This window comes from Nerophis lumbriciformis, linkage group LG23 (assembly GCF_033978685.3).
Source record: "Nerophis lumbriciformis linkage group LG23, RoL_Nlum_v2.1, whole genome shotgun sequence".
NCBI lineage: Eukaryota > Metazoa > Chordata > Actinopteri > Syngnathiformes > Syngnathidae > Nerophis > Nerophis lumbriciformis.
The window spans coordinates 36,001,510-36,023,218 of record NC_084570.2 but is presented as its reverse complement, the minus strand read 5'-3'; the positions used below and the strand labels follow the sequence as shown (position 1 = coordinate 36,023,218).

The window sequence follows — 21,709 nt, the reverse complement described above, 5'->3', positions numbered from 1 at the left end:
AGCTAAATGAGAAGCAGCTAGCCGGCCATAGCATTTCCAAGGCTACCATTTGAGAGAAGGTTTGCCATTTAGGGGCGGCATGGCGAAGTTGGTAGAGTGGCCGTGCCAGCAATCGGAGGGTTGCTGGTTACTGGGGTTCAATCCCCACCTTCTACCATCCTAGTCAAGTCCGTTGTGTCCTTGGGCAAGACACTTCACCCCTTGCTCCTGATGGGTGCTGGTTAGCGCCTTGCATGGCAGCTCCCGCCATCAGCGTGTGAATGGGTGTGTGAATGGGTGAATGTGGAAATACTGTCAAAGCGCTTTGAGTACCTTGAAGGTAAAAAAGCGCTATACAAGTATAACCCATTTATCATTTATATAGCGACTTGATGTCCAAAAGTGACAATGCTGAAGCTAGCACGGAAGAACAATTTAGGGCAAGCCGTGGGTGTTTGGGAAAGTTTAAAAAGAGTGTCGCTGATGCCTGGCGAGACTGATCGGACAACACTGACGCTTCAACTTGGATTGTATTCGTGATGTGGGATTTCTACCAAGACTAGACTTTTTTGGAAAAAGAAGCCAGGGGGGACCTTTATTACAGCGAAGGAGAATGCAGTAGCAGGACAGCTTGTGCTAGCGCTAGTTGTGGCTGGAAGCTGATGCTATGCTAGTTTACCTCTCCCAGACTGTTCAACGAATGACATCAATATTCAAAGTCACAGGGTAAAAGGAGTTTCCTCTTTAGTTTTGTACTGTGGAAACGTGATTGGTAACATTTTGAAGTGCACCAAAGGGACTGTGTGTGTGTGTGTGTGTGTGTGTGTGTGTGTGTGTGTGTGTGTGTGTGTGTGTGTGTGTGTGTGTGTGTGTGTGTGTGTGTGTGTGAACACGTCGACAGTTAAGCTGGCTGTTGTTGTGATCTTTGAATATAAAAAGAGATGGTTGAGCCATTACTCACTTGTTATTTTGATACATACAGTATACAGACATTAAGACTGTCCTCAAAGTGTGCATTTTATAATATGAAATTGGGACTTTTGTCCAGGCATGAACCAATTATTCATGTTTATATTGTTTTCTATAGAGAAAATCTGTTTCACTTGACCAATGTTTCAGTCAGCGAACCATGTTCCAAAACCAATGAAGTTTGTAGATTGAGGTTCCACTGTATCTTGAAGAGGATCATCCTCGTATTTGTTCCCCAAACACGTTTGAAAATAGCTCCTGGCGATGTGACTTAAAAAGACAATCCAGAATTTTTTGCCCAAAAAATTTAATTCCTGATATTTTTGCTACTTTTAAAATAAACCAATAAATACAAATGACAGTGATAAATTACAATAACCTTTTGTTTTTATTTGATGAAAAATGAGCAGTTTGAAAGGAGAATTCCACAGATTACATGGCATGAACATACATTGCATCTGACTCGTAACTTTTTTCCCTCAAGATTCTTTTTTACAACAGATATACCGTCAATTCCGGACTATAAGCCGCTACTTTTTTCCTAGGCTTTGAACCCTGTGGCTTATAAAACAATGCGGCTAATTTATAGATTTGTCTACGCTGTTGGCTGACTAAAATGTAAATACTGTAAAAAAAACAAACAAGCAAACACACTGAATAGATGTGTTATTTTTGTGCTATGGCACTATCTTTTGGACAACTACGCTCACTGCAGGTGCTGCAGTGGCTGAATTGCCCTTTTGTTTAGACTGAGCTATGAACCTACTTGAAGTACAGTTGTCATTCGGTCTTCTAGCCGTCCATAGTGTGTCTACTCTATGGATTCTTCATTTATCTTGTAAGGAACGTTTGAAAGTTTTACAATATAACTAAAACATTTTTTACTTACTATACCATCCCATGTGTGATGTCTGTAGGAGTGTTTTTATGCGTACTTGTACATGCTATCGTACTGTAATGAAGCTAGCATCGTAAGCATTAGCTGCATTGCTAACATGTTTACGAGTGTCTTTTTTAGTATTATTAACTTAAAATGGCATTCTTTTTATTTTGTTTCAGTTTCGTAAATTCACCAAAATGTCACAGTGGAGTTATTGAGTCTGTTTAGCTGGTTGGAGAGCTAGCTTGCGCAGCTAGCGGGTCCATGACGATGACTTCTGTTTTGTTTGATCAGCCGTTTTACTGCCGTGTGACAGGTACGAGTTGGAAACAATTAAGGTATGTAAATAAACATTTGCAAAATATTTCTGTGTAAATAACTCCTTTTACAATGTGCGGCTTCTAGTCCGGTGCGACTAATATATGGAAAATATTTTTTTCTTCTAAAATTTGGTGGGTCCGACTTATATCCTGGTGCCCTCTATAGTCCGGAAAATACGATAAGTTGCATTTTGTATAGGTATCATTTTAAAATAAAACTCAATTGAAAGATACTTGTGGGAGGCAAAAGTCTGTCTTGAATAAAATACTTATGTACCGTATTTTCCGCACTATAAGGCGCACCTAAAAACCACACATTTTCTCAAAAGCTGACAGTGCGCCTTATAACCCGGTGCGCTTTATTACGATTCATTTTCATAAAGTTTCGATCTCGCAACTTCGGTAAACAGCCGCCATCTTTTTTCCCGGTAGAACAGGAAGCGCTTCTTCTTCTACGCAAGCAACCGCCAAGGAAAGCACCCGCCCCCATAGAACAGGAAGCGCTTCTTCTTCTACTGTAAGCAACCACCCGCCCCCGGAAGAAGAAGAAAAAACGCGCGGATATCACCGTACGTTTCATTTCCTGTTTACATCTGTAAAGACCACAAAATGGCTCCTACTAAGCGACAAGGATCCGGTTCATAAAAAGACGCAATCTCTCCATCCGCACACGGATTACTACCGTATTTCACAGCAACTGATATTCCTGTGAACCGCACTGTGGAACGGGAGCACGTACGGTGAATATTCGCACCACAGGGAATGAGAAGTCATCCTTCACTGTGGTTCTAGCTTGCCATGCTAACTTCCACCCATGGTGATATTCAAAAGGAAGACCTTGCCAAAAGAGACCTTTCCAGCCGGCGTCATCATAAAAGCTAACTCGAAGGGATGGATGGATGAAGAAAAGATGAGCGAGTGGTTAAGGGAAGTTTACGCGAAGAGGCCGGGTGGCTTTTTTCACACAGCTCCGAAGGCGAACACACCTTCACTAAGACGGGCAGACAGCGCCGGACGACATACGCCAACATTTGCCAGTGGATCGTAAATGCCTGGGCAGATATTTCGGTCACAACTGTGGTCCGAGCTTTCCGGAAGGCAGGATTCACAGAACAACAGCGACACTGACTCCGATGACTTCGACGAGACGGAACCGGCCATTTTGGATACCACGCTTGCGCAACTTTTCAATTCGGACACCGAAGACGAAGAATTCGAAGGATTTACGAATGAAGAATAACTTCAGAAGGTGAGCGCTATGTTTATTTTGTGTGTTGTGACATTAACGTTCGAGCAACATTATGTTGCTATTGCTCTACACCATTTTGAATTTTACTATGTTTGTGATTGCACATTTGCGTACATTTTGGGACAGAGTTGTTAGAACGCTGGTTTTCAATATATTATTAAAGTTTGACTGAACTATCTGACTGTTTTTTTGACATTCCCTTTAGCGCAGCGTAGGCGCGGCTTAAAATCCGGGGCGGCTTTTTGGTGGACAAAGTTATGAAATATGTAATTCATTGAAGGTGCGGCTAATAATCCGGTGCGCCTTATAGTGCGGAAAATACGGTAAACAAAAATGCAAATAAATAATCAACTCAAACATCAAGAGGGATCTATAATTTCAGGAAGTGGATAAACACAGTTTTTTTCAGTTTAAGGGCACCACAGTTTGTTTGTTGTTGTGGTGGTATTGTTCGCCTTGTGAAGAGTTGCATTTACCAGATGCTGAGATAAGTTTCTTGTGCTACTGCCTTTTTTATTTTATTTTGCGGTGTACGGTACATGTTGTTTGGTCCCCGTCTGTTGTCATAAATCCAAACTAAACTTGCTTCTTTGGAAAAAACTTAGGGCTCTTGTTGGCTTTAGCAGTTGCCATGTTGCTGTGTGTGTGAAGCGCCTTGGATCAAGGAGTATACCGAAGCAGAATCATTTTCTATTTTATAAACCGTCCGCAAAAAAAACTTGAGTTAATTGATCAAATCAGTGTATCTTCCAGGCCTAGTCACAAATAAAGGTAAAGAGTATACATATTCACAATAGGTACGCCCGAAAAAAACTGCATTTATGTCACTGCATGTCCCATGTCTGTCAATTTGTGAAGTCACAAATGTCCAAAACAGACAGCGTTTAGAGGCATCTAAAACTGTGTGCACGCTCACAACCAAATGCATGAACATTGTAATTTGACATCGTTTAACACGAGTATCCAATATCATACTATTTAAAAGTCATTATCAAAAATCATTATAGGTCCCCTTTAAAGCTGTAGTCCATATGTTTTTTCAAAAATACAAAGCGAATTAAAGGTCAACTTACTGGATGTCCCAAGCCAGCCACACAGTGGAGAAGTGCCCCCAGCCCAGCTTCCGGATCACATGGTACCTTCCGTTGAAAAGATCTCCAATCTTCACATGGTGATAGCCACCTGCCCAAACACAGATAGGTTAATGTACATTGCATTTATGTGTTTGTAATTTTCACTTTTCTATTAGGGTCAGGGTTTCCCCTAATGTAATTGATCGTGGTGCGCCACCACAGCAAAATAAAAGCCGCCATGCCTTAAAAATGTTTTTTTTTTTTAAACGTGAAAACTCATTAAAGCTCTAGAAGAAGTAACACAAAGTTCAACGCTCTTTTTTCCTTACAGGCAAGTATCGCGCTAATCTCCAGTTACCCTAAGTGTCAACATGAATACAAGACAGAGTAACATCTTAAATTAAAAATGTTGTACTCCAATCTAACACATTACTGACTAGCATGAACATTGTGCACATTCAATCCACAGACTGTGCTCCCTGAAGGTACATATAAAGATATATATTGTGTGTCTATTTATATTACTGACATAAAGACTTAGACTTAGACTTCCTTTTTATTGTCATTCAAATTTGAACTTTTCAGTACAGATAAGAACAAAATGTTGTTACATTAGCTCATTGTAGTACAGGATAAAAAAGCAATACGGTGCATATATAAATAAATAAATAGGCTACTGTACAGATAAATATATTGCACTTTTTCATATGCATCCACGTTTATGGATGTATGTTATATTGTCTTTTTTATTCCAGCAAGTTAATGCATTTTGGGGGGAATTGAGGGGATAATTATGATGCGTTCAAGAGTCTTACGGCCTGAGGGAAGAAGCTGTTACAGAACCTGGAGGTTCTGCTTTGGAGGCTGCGGAACCTCTTTTTAGAGTCCAGCAGTGAAAACAGTCCTTGGTGGGGGTGGGAGGAGTCTTTGCAGATTTTCTGAGCCCTGGTCAGGCAGCGGCTTTTTGCGATCTCCTGTATAGGAGGAAGAGGAGTCCTGATGATCTTTTCCGCCGTCCTCACCACTCTCTGGAGAGACTTCCAGTTTGAGGCATTGCAGGCTCCAGTCCAGACAGAGATGCTGTTGGTCAGCAGGCTCTCTATAGTGCCTCTGTAGAATGTGGTGAGAATGGGGGGAGGGAGCTGTGCTCTTTTCATCCGACGCAAAAAGTGCATGCGCTGCTGAGCTCTTTTTACAAGAGCTCCGGTGTGTAGGGACCAGGTTATATTGTCAGTTATCTGAACCCCCAGGAACTTGGTGTTGCTTACCATCTCCACCGCTGTGCCGTTGATGAAGAGTGGAGCGTGGCTGGACTGGTGCTTCCTGAAGTCAACAATGATCTCCTTGGTCTTGTCGACATTCAGGACCAGGTTGTTGGTTCTGCACCAGTCAACCAGATGTTACACCTCCTCCCTGTAGTCCATGTCTTTGTTGTCACGGATGAGGCCTACTACTGTCGTGTCGTCCGCTTACTTCACAATGTGGTTAGTAGTGGACCTGGCGCAGCAGTCATGGGTCATCAACGTGAACAGCAGCGGACTCAGGACGCAGCCCTGGGGGGAGCCGGTGCTCAGGGAGATGGCACTGGAGGTGTTGTTGCCCACTCTCACAGACTGGGGTCTGTCTGTGAGGAAGTCAAGCAGCCAGTTGCAAAGGGGGGTACTGAATCCAAGGGGGGCCAGTTTTCTCACCAAGTGCTGCGGGATGATGGTGTTGAATGCTGAGCTGAAGTCCAGAAACACCATCCGCACGTGTGTGTCCTTTCCTTCCAGATGTTCTAAGCTCAGGTGGAGTGCAGAGGAGATGGCGTCCTCTGTGGAGCGGTTAGGGCGATAAGCAAACTGGTATGGGTCGAATGTGAGGGGAAGTCTGGAGACAATATATTCCTTTACCAGCCTCTCGAAGCACTTCATTATGATGAGGGTGAGTGCAACGGGGCGATAACCATTGAGGCATAAAGCTTGGTTAAAAGATTTCTGTGTGTAGAGGTGGGGGGAAATAATCGATTTTTAGATGGATCGCAATTCGGACATGGACAATTAAAAAATTGATTAGTAAACATCGGACGATAATCAATTTATATATTTTAAATGAATATTATAAAACTTGGCTGACTGCAGAGAGCTACCTCACTGAGAAAACCAACCAGCTTCTTTATTTGGGAGCACTTATGTTCTAGTTCTGCACACATTTAATAAATGTGGGAATTAATTGAACTGTTTCTTATTCATTTTTTTTTTTTAAGTTGCAACTTTCAAGTGATAAACGCTTGTTTAGTGAAAGGAAAAGCAATGTAAAACTGCATCAATATACATCAATTAAAGAATCTATTTTGAATTGAATCATACATCCTGAATGGTGAGGTGCCCAAAGATTCCCACCCTAGTTTTAGAGCACATAACACAGGGGTATCAAACTCAAATACAGAGTGGGACAAAATTTTAAACTGAACAAAGCCACAGGCCAAGGTTGAACAAATTAACCTTTTTGATAGGGACCCAAACAAGTTTTGCATTAAATATTGAACAAGCAAGGCTTATATAACTTTATAGTGACATACAAAATCGAGTTTCAAATAATAATAATAATAATTAAAAAATATCAATGGCATATCAAATACAATTTAAATAAAAATGTAATGCCTCTTTTCTATTTGCAGCCTTCTGAGGTAAATATCAACATTAACTTTTTCCACAGGCTAATAAATTTGAAAATAAAATAACAATGAATAAACCAACCATTCAGGACTTTAAACTGCTCAGTTTGCAACACACTGATCTAATCTGATGGCCCAAGCCAGATACCTGGCATCTTTTCTTGGATGCTAGTTCATTAATGTCGGGGCTCAGGCTTTGAGCTGGGGCATCCCTCATTATCAAACGAAGGTGTTCATCAGTCATTATATCTCGTATTCCTCAGTCTTGGGGGCGTGCCTTACAGGCACTGCTTTTAACGTCTTCTACGAGCTGACGTCACGTCCGCTTTTCATCCCTTCTAACAACGTGCCCGCCTAGTTACAAGATATGAGAGGCTCCTGTACGCTCACACACGTAAATGCAAAGCATACTTCATCAACAGCGATACGGTTTACACTGAGAGTGGCCGTATAAGCAACTTTAACATTCTTAGAAATATACGCCACACTGTGAATCCACACCAAACAAGAATGACAAACACATTTTGGGAGAACATCCGCACAGTAACACAACATAAACACAACAGAACAAATACCCAGAACCCTTTGCAGCACTAACTCTTCCGGGATGCTACAATATACACCCGTGCTACCTCCAAACCCTGCCGCCCCACACACATACACACACCTTGTAGCGTCCCGGAAGAGTTAGTGCTGCAAAGGGTTCTGTTTATGTTGTGTTACTGTGCGGATGTTCTCCCGTAATGTGTTTGTCATTCTTGTTTGGTGTGGATTCACAGTGTGGCGTATATTTCCAACAATGTTAAAGGTTTTTATACTGGCACCCTTAGTGTAACCTGTATCGCTGAAGATCAAGTATGCGTTGCATTCACTTCTGTGTGCGTGCCAAAGCCGCAGATATTATGTAACTGAGCCAGAACTCGTTGGACTGGACGAAAAGGGGACGTTACAATTCTCGGGAGGGGCACTGAAATTTGGGAGTCTCCCGGGAGGTTTGGCAAGTATGAGAATTAGCGGTGTACCGCGGCTGTATATAATCGGCGGGCCAGCTCTAGTGTTAATTTGATATCACCTCACGGGCCAAGTGAAATTACACGACGGGTCAAATTTGGCCCGCGGGCCAGAGTTTGACACCTATGACATAACATCATTACATCCCTACTTCAGTGAGAACAAATGCGTGGTACCCTTGCAGTAGTCACCGGGGTCCTCCTGCTCGTCGTCATCAGAGCCCAGGATCTCCTCATCTTGATCCGGGCCAGGTGAGTCCGTTTGACTCAGCTTGGAACCCTGTGGCTCTGGTCTGAAGATGAAAGAGACGTTAAAGGACAATGATGACTTTGTCAGGACAGAGGTGAATGGAAAAGCGGAGAGGAAGTTTCACATTATAGTCAGATGAAGAAAATGTCAAAAATGGGAAAAGCAAATCAAGTAAATTAACGTTTGTGTGTGAGCAAAACAAATTGTGTTGTACCTTTAAATACTCAAACCATTTTTATTTCAAAGATAAAACACATGCATGGTTACCTCTAGCACACATACATGTCAACTACTGAACTGATATTTTCTCCACTTTTCCCACTCATTACTTGAGAATCCAAAGTCTTTGTAGCTGTTACAAAAATAGCAGCTAAAACTCAAGAGGGCAACACTGGAATTAGGGTCAGCGCAGTTCCCCCTTTAGCCACTCTAATTAACAAGAGCAATGAATTACGGTATTTGTGCCGGACAAGATACTGGCCAATTGTACATAACGAGTCTAATTGACATACTATATTTGCCATGGCAACAACATATCATTTATGAGAATAAGGTTTTACCAAATCAGTGCAACTCCTCAAACAAGACACAACGGGCACAGAAGTAAACAGCAAGGCCTAATGGCATTAAACATGAACTGTATTGCTAAAGAGACAGTGATTTAGCGGGCAGGTGGAGATGAGTAAATATGAACATGGTGGATTCAATTATGAAGGATCATTTTCTCCAGTTGCTCAGTGGAACAAACATACTGTCAAACTATAGGAGGTTATCACTTTTACGCAGAAGACAACGAGCAGAATATCCATAATAGGCGTTCTGCCTCAGATGAAACTACTGTATGGGCATCATTTGCTATAAAATGTAATTGCAAACCTTTTCAAGTAACAGTCGAGTGAAAGAAACAGTTGCCTCTATACTGAAGCTATTATCATATACATGGGATTTATGACACCTAAACACTTCAAAGTTTGCAAGTAAAAAGATATGATCAAATAGAATCAATCTCACAAAGATTCCCCAGCCATTTTGAGAGATAATGAGGAAGCTAGTCACGTGATCGCGTGACGTCGAGCTAGGAACCACAGATCCCTTCCCCATCAACGTCAAAGCTAATCAAGCAGACTTTATGGGAGCCAACGACTATTACTTTGGGGAAAATTATGATCCTGGACCTCATATTTTTGAGCCCGAACACAAAGAGGATGAGAAATAAGTTTTAAAAGCGTATGCAGCTCATTGTGACACTAGCATTCGCAGCATTGCTAGGTGCCAAACATACAAACCACAATAAAACAAATACTAATATTTCTACTCTCGCTGGGATGCCGACCGACTGGGCACTCACATAATCGTGTTTGGATGAAGATTCAATCCCAATCCTCACGAAGGATAAAAAAAGTTCCTGCAGGAAGCCTCTTATGGGCTCTTTTTCGCGGGGATGTGAAAGTGGACCAGCCTGTGGGTCCATGGCCACATTTGTCTACTAGCAGGTGAGAGATGCATGAATTATAATTTAGAATGTACTTTCAGCAACAGGGTTTCCCGCAGCACTTTGTTGTTAAGGCGACCGTCTTAACAACAAAGAGCCACCGCCTAACTAAGGTCTTAGCAAGATCTCCAGCCACACGTTCGCATTAAAAAAACTATCTCTGCCCCCAAGCAAACGCATACACTGAGTGTCATACGCATGCCAAAATACTGGGGGCAATGTAGCCTAGGACTTAAGACCATTTTAGCCAATCAGAAACATCCAAAACGTCATTTCCGGAGGCGGCATATAGCAAAAATGGCGGGTCACGGCAAGAAAGAATGATATATGTGGACTGACAGAGAAGTAGAGCTACTTTTAAGCATCGTTTTGGAGTTTAAAGTTAACTGACTGGGAAACTTGTCAGTCCAAGTATGGTGACATTCTTACCCAATTTTTGGAGCGGTACGGACTGGGAGGGACATCTGAGGAATTTCCTCATCGGAAAGAGTACATGACAAAAACAACTATCGGCACTAAACTGAAAGTACAGACAAGCAGTCGACGCAGGTGGAAGAAGTGGTTACGCTGGAGTTGTTTTGCTGTACTTCCAACTATGCCAGCAGACCTGGGGCGGTTCTCCATCAACTACATCCATTCCATTTGGAATAGAAACATCGGAACAGGAGTTGGGATTCTCCATTCACCCTTGACAGCCTGGTCACAGACAAAGATATGGCAAATAATGTACAAGAGCAGCAAGATTCCAATGGGAGCAATCCACAATCTTCTGTGGTGAAAGAGAGAAGAGCTCTACTTCAGGTATGGCTATGAAGTAATATTGTTGTATATCTGGGGCATCAACACATTTTTATATGAACTGCACTGCAATTACAAATGCTCTCAGATGACCACTTTCAACAATGTGGAATCATATTTGTTTGAATATGATCATTGTTTGACAACAGTGTGACTAAAATACTTGCTTTGGAATCAGAAGTCCAAAGACATGCACCAGGGGATAGGTTGATTGGCAACAGTAAATTGGCCCTAGTGTGTGAATGTGAGTGTGAATGTTGTCAGTCTATCTGTGTTGGCCCTGCGATGATGTGGCGACTTGTCCAGGGCGTACCCCGCCTTCGGCCCGATTGTAGCTGAGATTGGCTCCAGCGCCCCCCGCGACTCCGAAGGGAATAAGCGGTAGAAAATGGATGGATGGATGGATGGAATCAGAAGTCAAGATGGCAAGCATATATTAAAGTTCAGCTGTTTTAGATGCATTTAAATAGGGTTGTATTAAAAATGCTTTAAGTAGTTTCTTGTAATAAATAATATTGAGTTAAGTAAAACTGCAGTTGCATTAAATATTTTTTTTTTCTGTCAAAATGTAAATACCTGGATGAAGTGCTTTATTGACACACATTGTTTCCCGACGATGTTGAGGGCCATTTGACATGTTGTAAATAACATGTCACTATCTTACACCTCTGCTAAAGTGGCGTTATCCCAAATAATGTATTCATGATTATTGAATGTAATTTTGTAAAAATCTATAGAAATGTTTTTTTTTCACTAGGCAAAACTCAACAGCCACAAGCAGGACAGACTAATAGGAAAACTTCCAATGGAGACAAAGTTGCTGAATGTAGTAGAAGATGTCCAGATAAAGATACTGCTGCCCACTGCTCCCCTCACCTCCCAGGAGGTGATCAAGGGTGATGGGTCAAATGCAGAGGATAATTTCGCCACACCTAGTGTGTGTGTGACAATCATTGGTACTTTAAGTTTAACACGATGGAGACATCAGAGAAGCAATCGTCTGACAATTTAAACACACTAACACCAAGCGATGAGGTGGAGACGTGATGGCGAGTTACACTGTTCCTTACACCCACCCACCCTCTTCCCCGTCCTGCCGCCTGTCCCCCCTTGGACAGACTCCCCCTTAACTAACCGCCAGCTTATAGTGTGTCAACAATAGCAGCGTAAGCAAGCATTAGCTCACTGCTATCAATGTGCCGCGAAAATAGTCCGTCTGCGTTGGCTCTTATGACAATATCACTCATGTTTGGTTAATTTTCAGGTCACAACATGTAAATGGAGTATTGTTGGTGCTTTCTGGATGTTTTTAGAGAGTATAATGAGAGGATTCAATTGTTAGATATGTATTTACCATTTCCAATGCATAAAAAAGACAAACATATGTGTTCTTGTCTTATATAAAGATTGTGAAAGATAATCAGCACATCCAATTTTTACGTATTTCCAGTATGACTGATCTGATAACATGGTGAAAATGCAGAAGCGGTACTACAGTGATGTCACTCTGAAGGTATTCAGAACAGAAACTGAATTTGTGGCATTTTGTGATGTTTAAACAGTATTTTTACATGCTTTGCGGATATGGTTTAATAGATACAATGAAACACAATTAAGCATATAAAGTCAACTTGTTTTTCCACTCTACTGCTACTTTAATAATGACAAACAGTCCTGTTAACATTTTATTAGAGAATTTGGAGTTCTTCAATGCAAAAATTCCAGAATATGGAATTTAGCAGATTGCATTACAGATGACAGATGCACAACAACAATTCTGCATGTACTAAATCCTACAGCTACAAAGAAATAATTGAATTTGAATACTGATGATCGTTTGTGTAGCAGGGGGCTGAGTTGTGGGGTTTGTAATCAGTTTAAGTTGAAGGTTTTAAGTACTGTTATTGTAAATTAAGTCATTTCTACTGGATGCTGAGCTCTCTTATATTTTGACTGAATGAAAACAGAGGTAGGCAATAATGCAAATAATGGTTGTTTGCGTTCTACTTGTGTATGCAGCGTCCTGAACACAGCCACAGCTTATCATATTTATTGCTCAGCAGACGTGAGGCACATTTATATTCAAAGATAATTGTTTAGACTTGCCAAAAACAAAGTTAGCCATTAGATACAATCCTATTGAATACATCAAATATGCAGTTTACATTTGGGTAAATATCAGTCGTTGGGATTAAAACAGTGAAGATTTAAGTCCCATTCCCAAAAAGACTAGATCCAGAAAGAGCCAAAAATCTAAATAGAATGCAGAAACAGAACTAAAAGAATATATGTAAGCCAAAACCACCAAAGAACTGGGACGCTAACAAATGTGCGCCTTCTAAAGTTGAAGATTGCAGCACATATACAGAACCTGACACCTTGTGAATAGCAGACAAGGGCAAAAAGCAGGATACTCACAGGACAGCAGCGATGCCTGCTTGCTTACCTACAAGATGCACGGATGCCCATGGGCCGTGACAGGTGTGCAAAGATCTTCTACTCACTCCATTAGCCAAGAGGGAGAAAAAAGGAAAATGGAAAGCAGAGTAGAGATGGGAAGAGAAGGAAAGCAGCACTGGAGCTCAGCAAACACACTCTTACTCTCTCCATCTGACCGGCAACTCTCATTGGCTGCCGATGGCTTCTAGCCCCGCCCCTTCCACTGACTGCCAAGAGGTGATTGGCCAACACAACCCAGCACTGCATTGCAGGTGAGGGGACCACACTAACCCTTTCATACACTATTCCTCATTCAGCCCTATCAGCAGCAAACGGTAGGGAATCAAACACGAGGCTAATATATGACTTTTGCAATCCAGATGTCATGAGTACTAGGAATGTGAATACTTCACAGCAAATAGTCAAGTTGAGATTTGGCTTATTCAGCAAAATGCATCAGTGGCATAGCTCCAATGAAGACCAGACATGACAACAACAAACAGAAGCCTGAATGAGAAAGTGGGGAAGCATTACACACTTTTCTTCGGTTTGTAAACCCCCCCTACAAAAAAAGATATATATACACACACGTATAATAAAACTACTTTAAAAGGAAACAAATGGTGTGCTAAAATATGTACTACTTAAATCCTTTGTATATTTCTTTAAAAAATGCCGTAATTACTTGTGAAGTTTAACAGTGTGTGTTGTAATCAGTGGCAAATTTGGAATTGGATTGCATTGTTATGGTATTGCTGTGTATTGTTTTGTTGGATTGATTAATTTAAAAAAAAAAAAAAAAAAAAAAAAAAAATTTTAAATCGATTTTTTTTTAAATGAGAATCGATTCTGAATTGCACGTGAGAATCGCAATTCGAATTCGAAACGATTTTTTCCCACACCCCTACTGAGCATCTTTGTTAACAATTTGTTTCCAGCAAAGAGCCCTTTCATCACAGCGTCACACAACATACAAAAAGAGCAGAAAAATAAGCAAAACACACTTGAGGATATTCATTGTAGTGCCAACACAGATTTTGGACTGAACAAAGCCCTTCCATTATTCTCACAATGTATTTCCTTTTGATTTGACTTGATGGCAAAGATTGGAATGGCAGTAAAAACAAACAGTGTGAAGGCAGTGGACACAAAGATGGAGCGAACTCAAGACCACCTTGACTGATTATGTAATAAACTGCAGTTGAGACTGGGCCAAAATGAATGGTGAAGATTATGTCATTAAAACCACTAATATCTATGCAAACTGCCATGTGAACACTTCTGGCAGTATAAATAGTAAAATAGTATGCTACTCACATGTACCGTATGTGAAATTACTGGCCAGCTTTACCACGGCTGTTTTGAAAGTGAGCATCCAGTCCAAGAGCCACATGATCCTCATCCAGGTGAGCACTTGTGGTTACCACAGCAGCAAATGAGATAAATGTCAAGGAAGTAAACGCGTGAAGAATGAGTGAGAGAGCGACAGAGAGAATGGGTGTGACTTGCACACAGAAGCCACTTCATTGGGTACACCAGTAGAATCTAATACAATTCCAATCTTAAAAATGTTATGGGGAAATCTAGACCTTACGAATAAAACACAAAAAGAATGCAAACTTCTACAAAAGTGATAGATATATGACAATAATACAACAATTATGGAATAACTAGACTTGAAAAATGGTAATTCAGTTCATTCAATTTTGTAGAAAGAAAGCAGATAATCACGACACAAAACTATCCAGCTATAAGAAACATTGAAAGAAATTAAGAACATTTTTGGATCAAGCAGAATAAAACAATATGAAATTACTCAATTCTGGGAAGAACAAAGATGGAATCACTCTGTAAATGTAACGCCTGCATCAGGTTCAATGTGTTCATTAGTCTGCAATTACAAAGGAATGTTCACACCTTGGTTAGCTGTTGCAGCAGGTGGATTGACATGAATCACAAGAGATGTCAATTGAAACAAAGAAGAGGATTGTCAAACTTCTTCAAGAAGGTAAATCATCACACAATGTTGATAGTGATGAATTACCAATATGCATTGGACAAGGTGATGATGCCAAAACTTTTCTTTGGAGTTGTTCCAATGAGTTTTATGAAAACGCCTGCTAGGGATGGGAATCAAAAACCGGTTCATGTTCAGAACCAGTTCCCACAGTGTAACAATTCCTTGGAATCACTTGCCATTTTGTTCTTCCGGGTAGGGAGGATGTCAGATGGCAAATGGCAGTGCCCAAGCACTAACATTTTACAAAAAATTACAGCAAAAGCGCTCTTGTAATAATTATAAGGCTGCTATTTCATCACAACAGGATATTCAAACAATATGCTGAAACATTTGAACACACAGCAAGCGACTTTTATCAATGAAAGTCACGTTTTTGAAGGGCTTCGATGTCATCCCAGCAGCAGCAACGCTAGCACGTCATCACAGGTACTAACTGTCAATTTAGCACTATTTGTTCAATTGAAATGAATGCCTTCTCATTTAGATGACCATGACGAGAAAGAGATTCTGGCAGTACTCGCTTCAGCTCACGTCTGCCGCAAGACAAATGTCACAGAGCAGCGACCAAGTTTGTGATCAAAAGCTTGCACCCATTTGCTACAGTAGATACTCCTAATTTTCGATAGGTGAACGTTCAATTGTAGTCAAAGAGAAGTTGCATGTTTTCCTCCCACCAGATTTTCTCTCAGTCATTATATTATAAATGTGAAACTCAAATAATTAAAATATGGATTACAAGTCTATTCATGTCAGGAATTAACATTACATTCAAAGTGAGGTATGCCAAGCCTTTATCACCATAGGATAGGATAGGACTTTATTGTCATTGCACAAGTACAACGAAACTATGTTTTCAGCACAAACCTGTTCAAGATTAGACAAACAAACAGTGTACAGGGTTGCAGAACAAGAAGGCTGATGGGTCGCCTTTGATTAACTTGGCTTACACTATTTGAAACCCCACATTTTCAATTCAAAGTTTTCATAAACTGTAGATCACAACGATCAAAACTACAACCAATAAAAGGCTCGACACATCTCATTTTGCATGTAATAGGTTAATATCACATGTTGCTTTCTTGTATAATTTCCACATTGTGTTAAATACTACAGAAGAATATTTTACCACATTTATTTTTTTTAAAGTTCCTTTTTTCATCTATGCTACGTATGTGACCACAATGTAGGCTTTGTAAGGTAAACTCAACAAAATAGAGGCTATCCATCTTTTTTTTCCTCAAATAAGAATCAATAAGAGAACCAATATGGAACCGAATCGTTAAGCAGAATTGAAAGTGAAATCTTATCAATTCCCATCCCTGGACTGCTCAAAGAAAACATGCAAACTTATAAATGTCAGGTAATGGCACCGGGAAGATATCTGTCATTACTTCTTCAATAAATGCACAAGTTTACATGGACAATTTGCACACTTTTGGTAGTCCACCAAAGCTAGATCAGGATTGATAAAGAGTACAGTCCATGCTTCAGAGACTGCAAGTTGTTATAAAAGCCAGAGGTGGTGCAACAAAGTACTAGAGTTGTGTTGTAGTGGGCTTTTTTGTTTGTTTTTCATGATTTCATAACTCTTTCCTTAGAATTGAGTGATTCGATGTTTTCTACTCTGCTTGATTTAAAATATAACCGTGACTGACGACCACAATTCATTTTCTTGGCGACAAGGAAAGGAAGTTGGTGGTGCTTCCTCACTGTAACAGTCGTGTGGGGGTCACCTCATTACAGTCTGCTGGATGGCAGGCCTCATTACGAACCACACTTGGGTTCACTGAGGATTGGCTCTGGAAAGTACTCCTACAGGTTGATCGGTGTTGACCGCTTAGTGGACATCCAGTCAACTCTCGCACTCAAAGTGACATAGCAGCTAAAAGCACTTCAGCCAAGCATTAGTGAGGCCTAAGTTTAACAAGTTAGCAAGCTTCCCGCACCCTATATTTTTAAGCTTCTCAGGTGGAATTCTTTCCCATTCTTGCTTGATGTACAGCTTAAGTTGTTCAACAGTCCGGGGGTCTCCGTTGTGGTATTTTAGGCTTCATAATGCGCCACACATTTTCAATGGGAGACAGGTCTGGACTACAGGCAGGCCAGTCTAGTACCCGCACTCTTTTACTATGAAGCCACGTTGATGTAACACGTGGCTTGGCATTGTCTTGCTGAAATAAGCAGGGGCGTCCATGGTAACGTTGCTTGGATGGCAACATATTGCTCCAAAACCTGTATGTACCTTTCAGCATTAATGGCGCCTTCACAGATGTGTAAGTTATCCATGTCTTGGGCACTAATACACCCCCCTACCATCACAGATGCTGGCTTTTCAACTTTGCGCCAATAACAATCCGGATGGTTCTTTTCCTCCTTGGTCCGGAGGACACGACGTCCACAGTTTCCATAAAACAATTTGAAATGTGGACTCGTTAGACCACAGAACACTTTTCCACTTTGTATCAGTCCATCTTAGATGAGCTCAGGCCCAGCGAAGCCGACGGCGTTTCTGGGTGTTGTTGATAAACGGTTTTCGCCTTGCATAGGAGAGTTTTAACTTGCACTTACAGATGTAGCAACCAACTGTAGTTACTGACAGTGGGTTTCTGAAGTGTTCCTGAGCCCATGTGGTGATATCCTTTACACACTGATGTCGCTTGTTGATGCAGTACAGCTTGAGGGATCGAAGGTCACGGGCTTAGCTGCTTACGTGCAGTGATTTCTCCAGATTCTCTGAACCCTTTGATGATATTACGGACCGTAGATGGTGAAATCCCTAAATTCCTTGCAATAGCTGGTTGAGAAAGGTTTTTCTTAAACTGTTCAACAATTTGCTCACGCATTTGTTGACAAAGTGGTGACCCTCGCCCCATCCTTGTTTGTGAATGACTGAGCATTTCATGGAATCTACTTTTATACCCAATCATGGCACCCACCTGTTCCCAATTTTCCTGTTCACCTGTGGGATGTTCCAAATAAGTGTTTGATGAGCATTCCTCAACTTTATCAGTATTTATTGCCACCTTTCCCAACTTATTTGTCATGTGTTGCTGGCATCAAACTCTAAAGTTAATGATTATTTGCAAAAAAAAAATTTTTATCAGTTTGATAAATATGTTGTCTTTGTAGCATATTCAACTGAATATGGGTTGAAAATGATTTGCAAATCATTTTATTCTGTTTTTATTTACATCTAACACAATTTCCCAACTCATATGGAAACGGGGTTTGTACTTGTATGTACACACACGTATATCATATACTTGTATATACACACATGAAGGGCTGGGCGATATATCGATATACGCGATATATCGCGGGTTTGTCTCTGTGCGATATAGAAAATGACTATATTGTGATATTCGAGTATACGTTCTCACGCAGTTGCTTTTAGCTGCGGACATTACACTGCAGGCTCTTCCCACTCTTTCTAGTCTGTCCTTCTCACAGACAGCGAACGCACCTTCTTACACACGTCACATACTGTCACGTCATACGTCACATACGTATACGCCCTCGCGCAGCAGAGAGGTAGCTGCATGGCTCAAGTTAGCTGTGATGCTAGCGGTAATACGAGAGAAAGAAGGTGCGAATCTGGTAACAAATGAAGGAAGAATTAATTCCCAAGAAAAACAGCAGGGGGTCCATCGTCTGGCGGTGGTTTGGCTTCAAGCGGGAATATGTCGAACAGACAACCGTAATTTGTCAAATGTGGGGAAAAAGCATTGCTACAAAAAGTATCATTACTGCTAATATGTAGCATCATTTGAAAAGTCACTCGATAGAGAATGTAGAGTGCTTACTCCGCATGTCAACATCTCCGTTCGGTGCCACACGCCCACACAATCAAAATGCAGAGGCAAACATTTCCACATCAACATCGTATGAAAAAAATAGTCAACGACAAAAGAGATAACGTCCGCAAGAACCTACCACATAGCGAAGGACGTACACAATTTGATTTCCTATTAAGCAGCTAATTTTCATTTGACACTTATTGAAATATCTTGTGTGACATCATGTACAAAAGTGCACTTTATTTGTTTTAAACTCTTGTAGTGCCGTTCTGTACAAAAAGTGCACTTTAATTTAGTGTTGTTTTGATTTGTCATCTTAGAGACATCATGCACAAAAGTGCACTAATAGCTTGTTTTAAAATGACTGACAATTTTGCACTTTCTGTTTTGGAAATGACATGAATGTTTGTGCCACTGCTTAATGACTGTTTAATAAATACAGTGTTGGTCAATTAATAAATACAGTGTTGGTCAATTAATAAATACAGTGTTGGTCAATTGACTTAGTTGTGTGCATGAAAGTTTAAAATGAGCATATATTAATGCAGTATGAACAAGAATGTTTTGATGTAGACACATAGAATCATCATACTGCTGTGATTATATGCATCAAGTGTTCATTCAAGGCTAAGGCAAAATATCGAGATATATATCGTGTATCGCGATATGGCCAAAAAATATCGAGATATTAAAAAAAAGGCCATATCGCCCAGCCCTACCCACATGTATATCATATACTTGTATATACACACACACACGTATATCATATACTTGTATATACACATGTATATCATAAACTTGTATATACACACACATGTATATCATAAACTTGTATATACACACACATATATATCATATACTTGTATATACACACACATGTATATCATATACTTGTATATACACACACACATGTATATCATATACTTGTATATACACACACACATGTATATCATATACTTGTATATACACACACACATGTATATCATATACTTGTATATACACACATATGTATATCATATACTTGTATGTACACACATATGTATATCATATACTTGTATATACACACATGTATATCATATACTTGTAAACACACATGTATATCATATACTTGTATATACACACACATGTATATCATATACTTGTATACACACACACACATGTATATCATATACTTGTATACATACACATGTATATCATATACTTGTATATACACACACACATGTATATCATATACTTGTATACACACACATGTATATCATATACTTGTATACACACACACACATGTATATAATATACTTGTATATACACACACACATGTATATCATATACTTGTATACACACACATGTATATAATATACTTGTATATACACACACACATGTATATCATATACTTGTATATACACACATGTATATCATATACTTGTATATACACACATCCACACACACATGTAGATCATATACTAGTATACACACACACACACATGTATATAATATACTTGTATATACACACACACATGCATATCATATACTTGTATATACACACCAGTGACGTGCGGTGAGGTTGATGGCTGGTGAGGCACTGACTTCATCACAGTCAGATTTACAAACATATGAACCCTAAAGAGTATCTTATTCACCATTTGATTGGCAGCAGTTAACGGGTTATGTTTAAAAGCTCATACCAGCATTCTTCCCTGCTTGGCACTCAGCATCAAGGGTTGGAATTGGGGGTTAAATCACCAAAAATGATTCCCAGGCGCGGCGCCGCTGCTGCCCACTGCTCCCCTCACCTCCCAGTGGGTGATCAAGGGGATGGGTCAAATGCAGAGGACAAATTTCATTACACCATGTGTGTGTGTGTGACAATCATTGGTACTTTAACTTAACTTTAACTTTACACAAATAAACAAAAGCACACAAAAAAGCACATTTAATAAAAAAAAACGTTATTATGGTCTTACCTTTACTTAGAAATTATAAGTCCATGCACCGCAACTAAAGCCCTCACTTCAACTTTCCACGTGCAAGATTGAATCTATTTAAAAAAGTGTAACCGAGGGTTTATAAATGTCGCCTATACTGTATGAAACTACAAAATAACAAACACGGAGGCTCCAGTTTACACGAGGACCACTTTATTTACCTTCTTTCAAAAACCTCCGCAACGTGACATCACTTCCGCTCTTAGCGCCTTCAAAATAAGAGCTCAAGGCATATACTGTATAACAGCGCATAACAGGAACTTAACATCACAAAGAGGAAAGCCCATGAAAATAGGTTACAAAAGTTATTTAATAAGAAGCCAAAAAGTGCAAAAACAATAATGTTTGTGTTGGAGGAGTTGTGAATTAGGTACACCTGCAGTCTGCAAGTGTATCTGCACAGCAGGCCAGCAGTTAGCCGAGTCATTGCGCAATCCATGTTGCGGCACTGAGTGACGTGCCTCAACTGGCTGCTGTTCACCGCACCGTCTCTTCTCAGTATTTGACCGGCAAATGTGAAAATTCAGCGATTTTGAATAAAAATAATCTAAAACTGGTGAAGTTAAATGGAAAATAACTTTATAGTATAATCACTGGATACATATAGCAATTTAATTTTTTTTTTCTTTTTACATTTTTTTTTCTTTCCATGATGGCAGGTGAGGCCCCGCCTCACCTGCCTCTAGTGACTGCACGTCACTGATACACACACATGTATATCATATACTTGTATATACACACACACATATATCATATACACACACATGTATATCATATACTTGTATATACACACAC

At 40.2% G+C, this 21,709-nt stretch overlaps 1 protein-coding gene across 1 annotated transcript in view; it reads right to left on the bottom strand.

The window, feature by feature from the left end:
* Nucleotides 1-21,709, bottom strand: part of srpk1b (SRSF protein kinase 1b) — a 56,056-nt gene that overhangs the window by 24,792 nt on the left and 9,555 nt on the right. Inside the window, exons 2-3 of the mRNA XM_061985660.2 lie at nt 8,314-8,429; nt 4,471-4,579 (exon numbers count right to left, since the gene is read on the bottom strand). Of these exons, the coding sequence (XP_061841644.1) occupies nt 4,471-4,579; nt 8,314-8,429 (225 nt within the window). The remainder of the gene's footprint in view (nt 1-4,470; nt 4,580-8,313; nt 8,430-21,709) is intronic.